This window comes from Parambassis ranga, chromosome 5, assembly GCF_900634625.1.
Source record: "Parambassis ranga chromosome 5, fParRan2.1, whole genome shotgun sequence".
Taxonomy (NCBI): Eukaryota; Metazoa; Chordata; class Actinopteri; family Ambassidae; genus Parambassis; species Parambassis ranga.
In genome coordinates, this window is record NC_041026.1 from 5,695,067 (window position 1) to 5,708,546 (window position 13,480).

Sequence of the window (13,480 nt, forward strand, 5' to 3'; positions counted from 1 at the left end):
ACACAGCCTTGACTTGGGTTGAAAAGTGACATAAACTTGAATAGTTCAATTGATGAATTCACCTCTAAATATAAGGACAGCTGTATGACACATGACTTGTCATACACTGTATTTGTGTTACAGTATGATCTCACCAGGGTAAACTAATCCTTTAAAGTGAAAGAGGAAGTCCTAGCCGTCTGTCTGTTGACTCACAGTAAAAAATAGCCTTCATGTCTTTGTTTGTTAGCTCTGTGCTACGTTAGCCGTTTGTACTGTTCTCCTTTTGATAACAATCGGTGATATAATGTGCCACTATTAGATTTAGGGGTCCCACGTGGATTAGATAGCAGTGTGTGTGTGCGTTTGTGTGTATGTGTTTGTGTGTGTGGGCTGGCCTCTTATTCCCACAGTTTCTTCTGCCTGATCTCATCACACACACACACACACACACATCTGATGAGGAGGCAGCTCTCGGCATAACTCTGGACAATGGCATGTGAGTCCCAGAACATGTGGACAAAGAGAGGAAGACATTCAATAAACTGTGTGAAAGAAAGGGACATTTTGTACTTCAAGTCTGCAAGTGTGTGTGACTGTGTGTGTGTGTGACTAAATATGACAGAGTTTAAGTTAAAAATAGGTGTGCCACACTGAGCATATATCCAGTCATCTTGCATGCTCCATCGTGTATTTTTGTGTGCGTATGTGTGCCAAGGCTCACGCTCACATGTTCCACATTGCCGTCTGATTGGGCGGGAGTGACTGTCATTTCCTGTCCAGCTCCCGTCTCATTTCCTCTCTTCCTCTTACTGTCACCCAGGTCAAATCTATACAGAAGCCTCTCTCCTCTCTCATTCGCCGCTCACTTCCTTTAAACGTTGTTTTCTCATGCAGATAATGAAGGCTTTTTTTCCCACCAGTCAAAGTATTGTCCCCCATTGTTTTATAGCAGTGGGGATGTGTTGGGTTTTTCCTAACACTCCCTGCTCTCCATTCATATCTGTTAAGTATGATTAGACAGCTCTAAAAACTGCTGAAGTAGTGTATTTTGTGTGGACTGACCCACTAGAACACCACTCTGTGAGCTTTATTTGAAACCTCAGATGTACTATCAGATGTATTTAAATCAAAGCCATCATGGTGCTGTAAATGAGGTACTTTGGACCCCTTTCGTAACAAATACAGCGAAAACATCTACACATAAGCTAACTGCTACATGCTAGCTTTCAAAGACCCTCATTGTCTTGTTGGGTTTCCATTTCTTGAAAGCATCCTTTCCACAAATGACATTCTATATTTTGTATAGAGTGGCAAAGTCCCGCCCATTGTGAGGGGACCACCATGGGACCTTATTTTAAGTCATAAGAGACAACGAACCCAAGTTGCAGCAATGACCATCATCTTCATGCTGTGGGTGCTCACAGGATAAGGCTGCTTTGTGTTGGCATCCATGGTAAAATGTGCTGAATCGGCGGCCATGTTGATGCTATATATTATGAAATAGGAGAGTAGTAGTTCTGTGATTTACGTTTTTGACATTCAATTAATTGACAAACATCACGTGTGCCAAACGTGACCACCACAAGGGGCGGTGATTCTTTTCAAAAGGCCCCTTATCCACTAAGTACGGAAAGACAAATGACCTACACCATTTCTACAAACCACCAAAGTGTTGGACTACATTACACACAAAATGATATTTTGATAAGAATAAGATGGAGTTGAATATTTTTCAACTGTAACAAAATTCATCTTTTTTTCCTGATTTTCAAAGGATTTATTATAAAGCCATAAAAACCACAAAAACAGCCTGGAGATGGTCGGCCGGTTGGTTCCTTGTATTGGTTCGAAATCAAAGCTTCTCTCCTGTAACTGCTGCTCTGTCTCTTTGGCAACCTTCCCCATTGTTTGAATAAGACACCAAAGCAACGCAAAAGGGCAAATGACCACTTTATAGGAAAGAGAAAAACCACAATAAAAATGTCTGCAGATTCTTTTTTTGGGGGGTTGGATTCAAACCAAGCATAAGAACAGTGGGTGCCCTCAACCTCCCCTGGAGTTGGTATTCATAGCCAACATGTGTGAAATGTGCTTTTCCTAAGTGTTTCTTTTTGCTTCTCGTGGTTTTGCGATTGTTGGGAATTCTTTTGTTCTATCCAGATTTTAGGATCATTTTTGTTGGCCTGTTAAAACCAGTTAAAAGTCCTCCGGGAGATAGAATGTAACAGAAGTCACAGGTCACGGTCTAACCCTGGACACTGGGCAGTTCACCGCCTCTTGAGTGACACGTGATATACAGTTTGTACGACATTTATTGCATTTCTTCCCTAGAAGGGATGCCTCGTCTGTTTTTTGTCAAGTGTTTAAAAAAAAGGAAAAACAAAGGGCAAGCACACGCTTCTGTTAATGTCATGTAATCAGTTCAATTGTGGACTTGACTGAGCTCCTGTTAAGCCATTTAAATGTATTTTATATTTAAAGAAGTGGGTATCACTGTGGAATAAATGTAGATTTGATGTAAAGGAGATGGGACAGGAAGAAATCAGAAAGCGGAAGGCAAAGACGAAAGAGGATGAGAGGAATCAAGGGATGACTCAGAGATTCTGACTCCAGGCAGTGCTAGTTGATGAGGAGGAAATCCCTCTCTGCCTAAAGAGGCTTCCTCTGAGGGGCTTTAAAAACACATGGGGCTGCTGTGGATCGTCGGCCGAGCGCTGATAGAAAACAGATTCCCCAGCTGGACAGTTGAAATATTGCTCTAGGGAGGGGGGAATCACAACTTGGTATTCAAGAACTAGAAGACTTTATAGTGTCTAAAGGGGTTTTGTCAATTAAATTGTCCATAGTGACATTTGTTCTTAAAAAATAAAAGTAAAGCAACAAGCTGATCTTTTGCATCTCCATCTCTCTCTCTGCAGTGACTTGTCCATGCAGTGGGGTCAGCTGTCCAGACCTTACTCCTCCACAGACCGAAGCAGTTCCCTGGGCTCCATGGAGAGCTTGGACACACCGACACCCACCACACAGCCGTATTCAGACTCCCATAACTCACCCGTTGACCCGAGCCTCTTCAACAACAAGAGAGACTCCGCCTACAGCTCCTTCTCGGCCAGCTCCAACACATCTGACTACGCGGCAGTGCCGCTGAGGCCCGGTGAAGCTTGCTCCATGGATAACCTTCTCCAGAGCCTGGGGCCAAGTTGTCAGGGCTACCCTGGTGCTGATACTTCAAACCTTGGCAGGACATCTGGCGAAGGCCCAGATGAGATGCAGCTGATGGTTCTCAAATCCAGGTCGCTGACCAGGCCAAGGCCAAAGCCAGTTGAGGTCAAAGAAAGGCCGTCATCCTGCTGTTATGAGCAGGAGCTGAGGGGAGAAGACTTTGAGATTATAAGAAATGGTGAAAGGGAAGGGGAGAGAAAGATGAACCCCCCGCAGCCTCCAACAAGGAAGGACAGTTTTAGGGCAACCCGTAGTCGCCCTAATGTTGCCAACAAACGTTGCACTTCGGCTCCTGTTGAAAATTCCAGTGTTTCCTCCAGTGTTTCTTATTACGAGGACCACAAGCCCTCTCTGGATGTTGAGTCTGGAATCCATAACGGCTTCCCTGCACCAGGAGACAATGACCAAACTGATTGTTTCAAAGAGGACACCTTAGACTCACATTATAGCCAAAGACTGACTAAAGACAGACATGTCATGTGTGACACAGGTGGCAATAATGACTACACATCAGAGGCCACCTCAGATCACCTCTCTGATCCAGCAGCCCCTTCTGGCCCTGGCTCCTTACCTGTAGAATCCCCTAAGACTAAGCACTCCCCTTCAGGGCTGCACAGGCACAGTGCCCCTGAAAAACTTCTCGCTTCACAACTTCAGTTATTGCAGTTCAACAATGACGGCTCCACTTTAGAACCTTACATTGCATCAAACCCTTCTGAACCCTCTTTGTCCCCCTGTAACAGCCAGTGGTCCCATTCATCTGTCCAGTCCACAACAGAAGACCAGGAAGCTGGTCACAACCACCTTAATGCCACGTCTAACAAATGGGGAGGTAGCCGATGCTCAACTCCAGGATCTGTATTCTTGGATGGTGATGATGGAGATTCAAATCAGGGGCAAGAGGGGATATGTATAAATGGTGGGTCCCAGTCACCAAGTCAGCATCACGTCTCATGGGGTCGCTCTGTGAGTGTACCAGGGGAACCCGTAGCATCTGCAAGACAGGAAAGATTGAGCTCTGACCAGACACTGGAGAGTTCTTTTGAGCCTCTCAGTGCTGCAGCCAGTGTGGATACCTTATTGGAGGAGCGAAGAGCAGTAGAGAGTGGAAGAAGTGGAGGAAAAAAAGGGGAGGATATAGATGAGCAGGCTGCCATGAAAAAGTCAAACTCATCCAGGAACCATCGACGGAACCGACGTCGGAACGAGCGTTTTGCTACCAACCTCCGCAACGAGATACAGAGGAAAAAGGCTCAGCTTCAGAGTAGTCGTGGCCCAGGAGGGTTGCTCTGTAGTGGAGAAACTGTCCAGGAGGAGGGTCCAGAACTCAGTGAAGAGGGGACTGACCAGGACCTACCTAAAGGTGCCAAAGTTGCTTTTGCTGCACCTGTAATCCCCCAAGACTCCCAAACCAAGACATCAAATCCTTCAGGTGAATCTAACCATGACGTCTCCCAGACTCAGTCCTCAGTGTGCTCTCAGAACAACAGCATGTCCAGGTCTGTTCAGGTTCTAGACCCAGGCGTGCCTACTTTTGGTGTTGGCATTCGAGTCGTTGAGGAACCAGCTCCTGCTGGCAAGGCCCGCCGCTGGCGTTGGACCCCTGAGCACAAACTCCAGCCAGAACCTGATCAGGACAGACGATGTAGAGTCTCGGGTGAAAGAGTCTTAGGGGTCACAGGGTCACGTCATGGGGTTTGTGCCTTCACCTCCTCATCCAGCTCCTCCTACAGTCGCTCCTCTTCATTTTCTCGATCAGAGGAGTCAGATATCCTTCCATTTGCAGACAGAATGAAGTTTTTTGAGGAGACGAGCAGGGGCAAGTCTGTGTCAAATACCTCGGGTCTCAAGCAGAAAAAACCTATTCGTCATCCGGAGCACCAAGGGGGAGAGGTCAGTCAGCATCCAACCCAGAGGAGATACTCCTACCAAGACGGACTACAGCAGGAAAGTACCCTGCTTCCAAACACTGTGGAGGCCAGAAGGCAGTCTATGAGTACTGTCAGGGAGAGGCAGAAAGAAAAGGAGAGGGAACAAGCGAAAGGGAGGGAAAGGGAGGAGAGGTTAAGAGAAAGGGAGAGGCAGCAGGAGAAAGAGAGGGTATTAGAAATGGAGAGAGCAAAGCTGAGGGAGAGGGAGCGGGAGGAGAGGGCTCGACAGTGGGAGAGGGAAAGAGAGAGGGAGCTGGAACTGGAAAGAGAAGCCAGAGAGAAGGAAAGACTCAGGAAAGAAAGGGAGAAGGAAAGAGAAGAAGATTCTCAGCTCACCTCACATCAGGAGTTTTACCCCAGTTCTGGCTTCAAAGATAGAAATCAAGACTTCCAGCACAAGGACGACTTCTACAACTTCCAGCCCAAACCTCAGGCCCAGAATCAGGTCCCGAAATCAGCGTTTCACCCAGTCAGCACCCATTCACAGTCGCTCGACTACCACCAGGGATACACAGGACGGAGCTACACACCCACAGAGGTAAGAGCACTATTTGGATGCATCACTGTCCAGGCTTGTCTGGTCTTGAGTTAGCTTTGCTGCTGTAATGTTTTAGATTTATTCTCTTTTATCCATCACTCTCTGCTGCTGCCTGCATCACATGGCTCCCAGGGGATTTGGATTTTCATGTTTATAGTCAAAAAGACATTCACTCTCCAATCACTGGCTCCATCTTGTCAGTGATTCTTTTAACAAGTATGTTTACAAGCCTGCTGGCCTCACAGCTAATTTTCAGCAGCAGGCTTCCTAAGTCAAATAACAGCCAGTGTCCGAGCTGCACTGAAACCAAGTAACGCCTTTCAGAGTGAAAGGTAAACTTTGCAGCTCGCTGAGATCAGACTGTGGTTTTGGATTGAGCTGAAATGACCACTGGAGACTGAAGGCAGCAGCAGAGAGAGATTGAGTGGCCGCTCTTGGATCTCGGAGCTAAGTGGCCGCTCTGTCCAAATGCTCTGTGGTTGAACGGCTGGTTTGAAGTTGAACCTCGCATCCTGCATGTGGTCACAGTCTGAAATGCTCATTGAAATTCAGCGGATCGTTGAAATAGTTCATGGAACTGAGGGAGATTGGGCAACAGTGGGGGACACTTGTGTCAGCGATAATAGCAGCGTTGGGTTACATCTTTTACCGCAAATTGATTCGAGACTCCTGGCAAGGGGTGCTGCAGACCCCCGTCTGAACCTTCGCAACTCTAGTGAACTTCTACCCTTATCATTTGATGACATTTGTTTTGGACTAAACGTGTCATCAGTTCAGAAGATATTTAGTTCAGTGTTGCTGTTTCCGTGTGGTTGTTCCGTGGGGGAGCCTTGAACTCTGGCCTCCTCCATGCTGGGATCCTGGTCAAATTAAAGGCTGTTGGTTTGATAACCCTGTGCATTGAAATCGGTCGCTTACAACGTCCAAATCTTTTAATGGGAGCAGATGTGCTGTGTGATCCTACATGCACATGAATACTCAAGAAAAAAATGCGCTGTGTGTGTATTAAAGAAACAGAAAGTGAAAATATAGAAATTTAAATGGCCTCAATTCACCGGACTCTCATTTGAGAAGCCCAGCTGTGTTTTCAGACAGTTCACTTCAATTGTTTTTGGCAAAATGAGACAAATTATTTCATCCCACCTCGTTACACGAACGTTTAATCTACACCAACCATCCTTGTACTCTAAATGAAACACGTCACAGTATGTGTTTTTAAAACTGGACAAAGAAGTGCTGCATTAAAGTTGTTTTGTTGGCATTGCTGAGTAGTCTCCCTGCTCTCATTTAATTGATTAGTAGTTCTGGAGGTCCCTTTGAACCCCGGGTGACGGGCTTAAAAGAGGCGCCCGGGTCCTTGTGAAATCGAGCTTATTATCAGTTGTTATCATTTAATATCACTTAATAGATTTTTATGCTTCTGTGAGGGCCAAATATGTAAAACTCACCTCCAACCATGCCAACAAAAATATTGTCTGATTTGCATCACAGACGACCAGGAACGAGTGTGTGTGTGTTTTGTGCATTCATTTGTAAATATGAGCTTCACAAAATGAACTCTTAACCCTGGTGCTATGGTGTACTTTTAAAGGAACAGTTCAGCCTGATCATGGGAAGACATGCTGAGTAGTGATATGGCACTACACAGCATGTCTTCCCATGATCAGGCTTGACATTAATGGTGTCCTCCATTTACTTCCATTGTATCATAGAGGATGTTCAAATCTCTGCAACCCAATCAACAATCTTAAAGTGGTTTGAACTGTTCCTTTAAAAGTGCCTTAACAAAAACTTCCACCCCAAATTAACCCCCCCTCACCATCGAACTACATTGCAGGGTGGAGTCGCACACACCCACTTCCCCTCAGCACGGACACTCAGTGCCAGATTGAAGCCTTCCTTCATTCCTTCACCATCATTAACCACCTTTAATTATTTTCCACAGACGTATCCCGCCCGGCAACAGGAAACAACCAAGCTCAACAGGAAGTACAGCCTGACTGAGAGGTGAGACACTTCCTTTGAACAAACACTGACACATACAGTCATCTAAATTATCATGATCATTTCCGTTTTTGACCTGGTAACACACGTTAGCTGTGGCTGTCTAAGTGGAGGCGTTGGTTAGGTGGAGTTGGGCCCATTGTGCACCAACGGGCGGAAATCCCACTCAGTCGTGCCTGGCTGTGATTTGACCATAATGAGGTCTAAGTGTGTGGAGCAATCATCCATATGTAAAATGGGGCTGTAATGATAGGTGGGCATTCCTGTATGTTAGCATGCAAGCGGGGGCTTTTAGGGCCCCTGCTCATATCTGACCCGAGACTGAAAGGGTTCAATGGAGTCCGAAAAGGAAACATTTACTGTAATTTAACCACTTATGTGCAGGTTTCTGTTGGTGTCCACTTGTGGTTTTTATACATACAGAGCTATAGCCTGAAGGTTAGCTTAGCATAGCTTAGCTTTAGTTTGGAACTATTACCAGCTCAGTGTGGAGGCTGAGGTTACTCTACAGTTAGGCTTCTTATGCTAAGCTAGGCTAGCTACATAATGGGTACAGCAGCAGATGTTAACACAACTTCCTTATAGGGACGTTGTGGGTGTGGTCTAACGTTATGGTGCAAACACCGTATATTTGTATGTTAACTTCTCCTCAATCCACTTTCTGCATCACAGAGACTACCCAAGTTGGAGGCGGGAGTCCAGGCCACCTGAGAGCACCCATCAGCATCAACACCACCCCCAACAGAGTCGATGGGGCCCCAGACAGGACGATCACAACGGATACTCCTCCGCCCCTCCACCGGCTCCTCTTTTCCTCCGAGGACGAGCCATGTCTGAAAACGACCTTCGCTTCGACAACAGCCACCGCTGGTCGCCATCGATTTCCATGGCAACTAGCCAGACCCTGTGCGAGGTGGAGGAAGGTGCAGGTGTCATCAGAAGAGGTGGAGAAACCGCAAGTAGTGCCAGGCAAAACAAGAAAAAGACACCACCGCCTCCGAGACCGCCGCCTCCAAAGTGGGAGCAGTTCCACCGACGGCGTGCGTCTCACCACACCCTCTTCTCCTCTTCCTCCATTGTTCCTCAGTCCACCGCTCCCTCTTTCACAGAGAGTCACTCCTCCGCCTACATCCCTCCGCCTGAAACGTCCAGGCAGAGGTCCTACAGTCTCCCTCCAGAAAGGCAGGAAGTGTTGGAGAGCTGCCCGCGATGCAGCTGCAACCAAAACCAGGAAGCCACATTTCCCCAACCCCCATCCAACCAGAATCAGGCACAGTTTCAGGAGAGGTCCTTTAATGTCGCTCCGCCCAGTCCAATGTTCTCCAGGAGGGCGTTCAGGCCGGTGGCTCCACCGCAGAGGGAGATGGAGGGACACTTCAGGGCGGAGACTTTACCCACGCCTCCACCAGCAGAGAGCCGGTGAGATGGGCGGGAAATGTGCATCAGAATAAAAGTTTCTATTCACTGTCATGATTTAATAATTTTCTGTTTCTTTAGTTTTTCAGTGATTGACGTGACCCGCAGTCCAGACCAGGACAGGAGCGCAGCGAAGGCTCACCAACAACAACCCACTGTGAGACCTGGAGTCGAGTGGGAGAGAGCGCCGTCTCCCAGAGCTCATAGTGATGCAGCAGTTCCCCCTGTCTTAGAAAATGGAAGCGTTTTACCGTCTGAATCCTACTTCAACCGGATCAACTATGAGCAACAGCAGAAAATCCCCGAACCAGGAACAGAGTCAGAGACCACCCTCAGCCCGAGCCCTGCGCACAGCCTGGAGGCCGACCTGGATGTCCCAATGGAAACCGACATCGATGATTTCCAGGAGGAGGAGCTTCCAGCAGAGGACATGCCAATCACCAGCGAGCTACCTTGCTATGCGCTTCCTGTCACGGTCCTGGAGACGGACATTGACACGTTACCAGACTCCGAGGCCTCACCATCGTGCAGGATGAGGGCAGAGAGCAGCTCTCTGGAGGAGGAGCTGGAAGCTGGGGAGAGCAGCCGAGAAGGGCTGAGCCTGGAGGAGCTCTTCCCTCAGAACAGTGAGGGAGAGTCGGGCACGGAGAGCTGGAGGGGGGCCTACCAAAGCACGGAGCACAACACCGACAGCTTGGATAGGTAATGAGAGAGGCTCAAGGCTGGGAGTGGAATGTGTGTGTGTGCATTAATTACACACACCATTTGATTTGTACAAGACCTAACTGTTCCTGTCACTAAGCTCATTCCCTCTTTCCCACAACCCGCCCAGATCTGCAGCCAGTTTTCTTTTCTCTGCGGGTTCAGCTTACAAATGGTTTGTTTTTACAGAAACAGGTGTCAGACGGGTAACTGGTGCCACGAAGGACAGAATGTGGCTTAATTTTAAAAACTGGAAGCACCTCACACTTTCTAAACACTGTATCAGTGTACAGTAGGCTATGCATGAAGTAAGCCATATTTGGGTCCTATAAAAGCAGTTGAAGAGTCAGTGAGAGCTTAAAATGGTCTAGGGTCTAGCGAAAGTCCTGCAGGCTCTTTTACACAGAGAATACCTCAACGTACCTCAACGAGTTACAAAAAAGTTAACGTTAAATTTTAATTGAGGTGCTGTTGTTGTCTGAAAATGCTTCAGGGATGCACGGAAGGCTACTTCAAATAAACCCCTCTTCTTCCTCTTCCTCTTCCTCTTCAGGCGATCCGGCACGAGCTCTAGCTGCTCGTCCTACTACAGCACATCAGCCGCCAAAGCTCAGCTCCTGTCACAGATGAAGGACTTGACTGACAGCAGAGAGCGCAGCGTGGACGACGACCTGACCTACAAGGTACCGCTGGCAGCTAATGTTTAAAAGGTTTGATGACTGTGCGTCAGAGGTAACACGCAGCTGCGTTGTGTTCACTGCAGAAACAGCTGATGGAGAGCCTCCGCAAGAAGCTGGGGGTGCTGAGGGAGGCTCAGCGGGGGCTGCAGGACGACATCCGAGCCAACGCAAAGCTGGGAGAAGAGGTGCGGACCAAACTTGATCTGTTTATTTTGTCACACGTCTTAACATTTAAGAAGCTAATTCCATGTGTGCTCCTCAGGTGGAGGGCATGGTGGTGTCGGTGTGTAAGCCCAACGAAGTAGACAAGTTCCGCATGTTCATCGGTGACCTGGACAAGGTGGTCAGCCTGCTGCTGTCTCTGTCCGGGAGGCTGCTGAGGGTGGAGACCACGCTGGATACACTGGACCCTGAGACTGAGCACCACGAGAGGGTGAGGAGGAGGAGGAGGAGGAAGAGGAGGATATATAAATGCATATTTTATGAGGCAGTGATGGAGAGCTGATTTAAATCTTCAAACCCACTCTCTGCCCTGCAGCTCCCCCTGCTGGAGAAGAAGCGTCAGCTCATGAGGCAGCTTTCAGAGGCTCAGGACCTGAAGGATCACGTAGACCGCAGAGAGCAGGCCGTCAGCCGGGTGCTGGCCCGTTGCCTCTCTCCAGAGCAGCACAGAGACTACAGGTACCACTCTCCCTATCATAGTGCACACAGATTGGGACAAACGCCAACAAAGAGTCACGTTTTTTTGTCTTTCTCTCTGCAGCCACTTTGTGAAGATGAAGGCCGCCTTGCTGGTGGAGCAGAGGCAGCTAGAGGACAAGATCCGGCTGGGAGAGGAGCAGCTGAGGGGGCTGAGGGAGAGCCTGGGCCTGGGCTTGGGACTGGGCCTGGGGATGGGGATGGGCATGTCGATGGGATACGGACATTATTAACAACAACAAAATAAAAAGAGAGGAAGAAGAAGAAGTAGCAGGTCACATGACAGGGCAAAAAGCAGGAAGTGAACATGCAGTTTGCACAGTGGTTGGATGCTTCTTTACTTTCTGACACTAAACATGAAGCTAGCTTAGCTTAGCACAAAAAAACTCACGCCTACCTGCACCTGTTAAAAGTGAAAACTTGTTCCACGTGAGTAAAGTTCTGGAGTCATTAGCTGTACTTAAATTCAAGGGCTACTTCCTTCTAAGGACTTGGCCTAAGGAGGCGTGGCCTTAACAGGCCGATCCTGTCACCTACTAAACCTCGACAGCTGCTGTTTATGTGACTCTGCGGCCATTTGTGGATAGTTGCTAAGGTTGCTACTAAGGAAAAAAGGCCACGTTTAAACAGAGGCCTTGTCGGCCTTTGACGGATGCCAAACTGAGACACAGGTATTTGTCTGATTATCCTCAATGTATGCAAAAAATAAAAGAGAAAACAAGGCACTACACCCTGGAAAACAAAGAAGGAAGCTCAGCTTAACAAGCTAACGAGCCCCAGAAGAGAAAAAAAGGAAGATCAGATCTTCAGATTTAACATGAAGGGCCTTTAAATCCTGATCAAACTTTGGACCAAACCACGTACTGTAAAACACATCACTACACTTTCAGACTGTATCACACTACGTTGCCAAAGACTTTTTTTTCCCCGTGCTTGATGAATGTGTCGCTAAGACGCTGCTCACTGTTTTTATTTAAACCTCCTGGTTCAGAGAATCAGAGGAGGACTTTTCTTTTGGTGCTTCTGTTAACCACACTACAGCCAACATTGCCTAAAACACATTATAATACTGTATTATAGACCATAATATCACTTTGTATTCCCGTTACTGTAATGTGTGTGTGTGTGTGTGTGTGTGTGTGTGTGTGTGTGGAGTTTGACACTCTGCTGAGCTTTATGTACAGAGAGCCGTGTGTGTATAGTGTGTACGGTGTGTGTGTATATATGTGATGGTTTTGATATTTGACTGGAAGCGGTTGTAAAAGAGGAGAGCAAGAAGAGGTTTACTGTATATTCTGAGAGTTTTTGGGTGGTTTTATCACTGAGTTCAGACTTTCTTCACCTTTCATAGATTCAATCTATAAAACATCCTTTCAAAATAAAATCCCATTTGTTCGCCTGCACACTGAAAATGTGCTCATCAGCTTGTGTAAATGTTTGATGCCACTCTCATGCCTGCATGGTAAATATGATGCTAAGGCTAGCTAGCCAGTTAGCTTTGTTTTATAATGGAAAGACAGGAAGGAGCTAGCTAGCCTCCAGAGATAACAACATTCCTACCAGTAAAACTCCACAATTAAAGGCATGTTTAGGCTAGATGTTTCCGTTTCTATGCTAAGCTAACAGCCTTTGGGAATAGATTCATATTTAGCGCATGGATATGAGAGTGGTGTCAATGATCTCAAGCAAACTGCAGCAAAAAAGGCGTCTAAACAGAGCTTTCTATTGTCCGGCATCACGGCTCTCTGCCTAACTTCACATATCTGCTGTCTGCATCTTGTGTTTGACAGCTTGTGATTTGTGATTTTTTTTTCCTCATATATTTCCTGAACTTTGTGCTGAGGGAGTCGCAGCCTGTCTAAATAAATCACCTTGGAAAATAAGCGGGATCTGGAAGAGGGAGTGTGTATATTTTGGCTTTTGAAAGGTGGAGTCGCTGAAGTGAAAACGGAGACTTTTGTTGTGTATGTTCTTTGTTCATGAAGTGGGCTTAAAGTTACAGTTTTAATACCAAACAGCCTTGAACGGTCCACGTACACGTTTGCTTTGTACAAATGAAATGTGTTGCTGTGTTCTAAGCTGACTGGAAATGTGCTGATTTGGAGAGGAAAGAAGTGTCGGACCAACGAGAGAGAATATTACTTCTGTTCATGTTTTCTGATTTATTGTAACTGCAACAACAGTTGTGTGAGAAAAAAGTACCATAAATAATAATAATAATAGTATTTTAAACTAAGCTTCACGTGTTCTGTTGTGATTCATGTCCTGCTGGGTGAACAGTCCAGTGGTTAGAGTGGATGCTTCTA

The 13,480-nt window shown here is 46.9% G+C and overlaps 1 protein-coding gene across 3 annotated transcripts in view; it reads left to right on the forward strand.

Annotated features, from left to right (window-relative positions):
• shroom4 (shroom family member 4) overlaps positions 1 to 13,394 on the forward strand; it is a 44,855-nt gene extending 31,461 nt beyond the window's left edge. For 2 of the 3 annotated variants that reach the window (XM_028406787.1, XM_028406786.1), the window contains 9 exons: positions 2,901 to 5,673; positions 7,619 to 7,680; positions 8,350 to 9,096; positions 9,175 to 9,795; positions 10,349 to 10,478; positions 10,559 to 10,660; positions 10,738 to 10,908; positions 11,014 to 11,156; positions 11,239 to 13,394. In XM_028406787.1, coding sequence (XP_028262588.1) covers positions 2,901 to 5,673; positions 7,619 to 7,680; positions 8,350 to 9,096; positions 9,175 to 9,795; positions 10,349 to 10,478; positions 10,559 to 10,660; positions 10,738 to 10,908; positions 11,014 to 11,156; positions 11,239 to 11,407 — 4,918 coding nt within the window. In that variant the 3' untranslated portion in view covers positions 11,408 to 13,394. The remainder of the gene's footprint in view (positions 1 to 2,900; positions 5,674 to 7,618; positions 7,681 to 8,349; positions 9,097 to 9,174; positions 9,796 to 10,348; positions 10,479 to 10,558; positions 10,661 to 10,737; positions 10,909 to 11,013; positions 11,157 to 11,238) is intronic. The other variant, XM_028406788.1, reaches the window with a different exon arrangement.
• Positions 13,395 to 13,480: the final 86 nt, after the last annotated feature.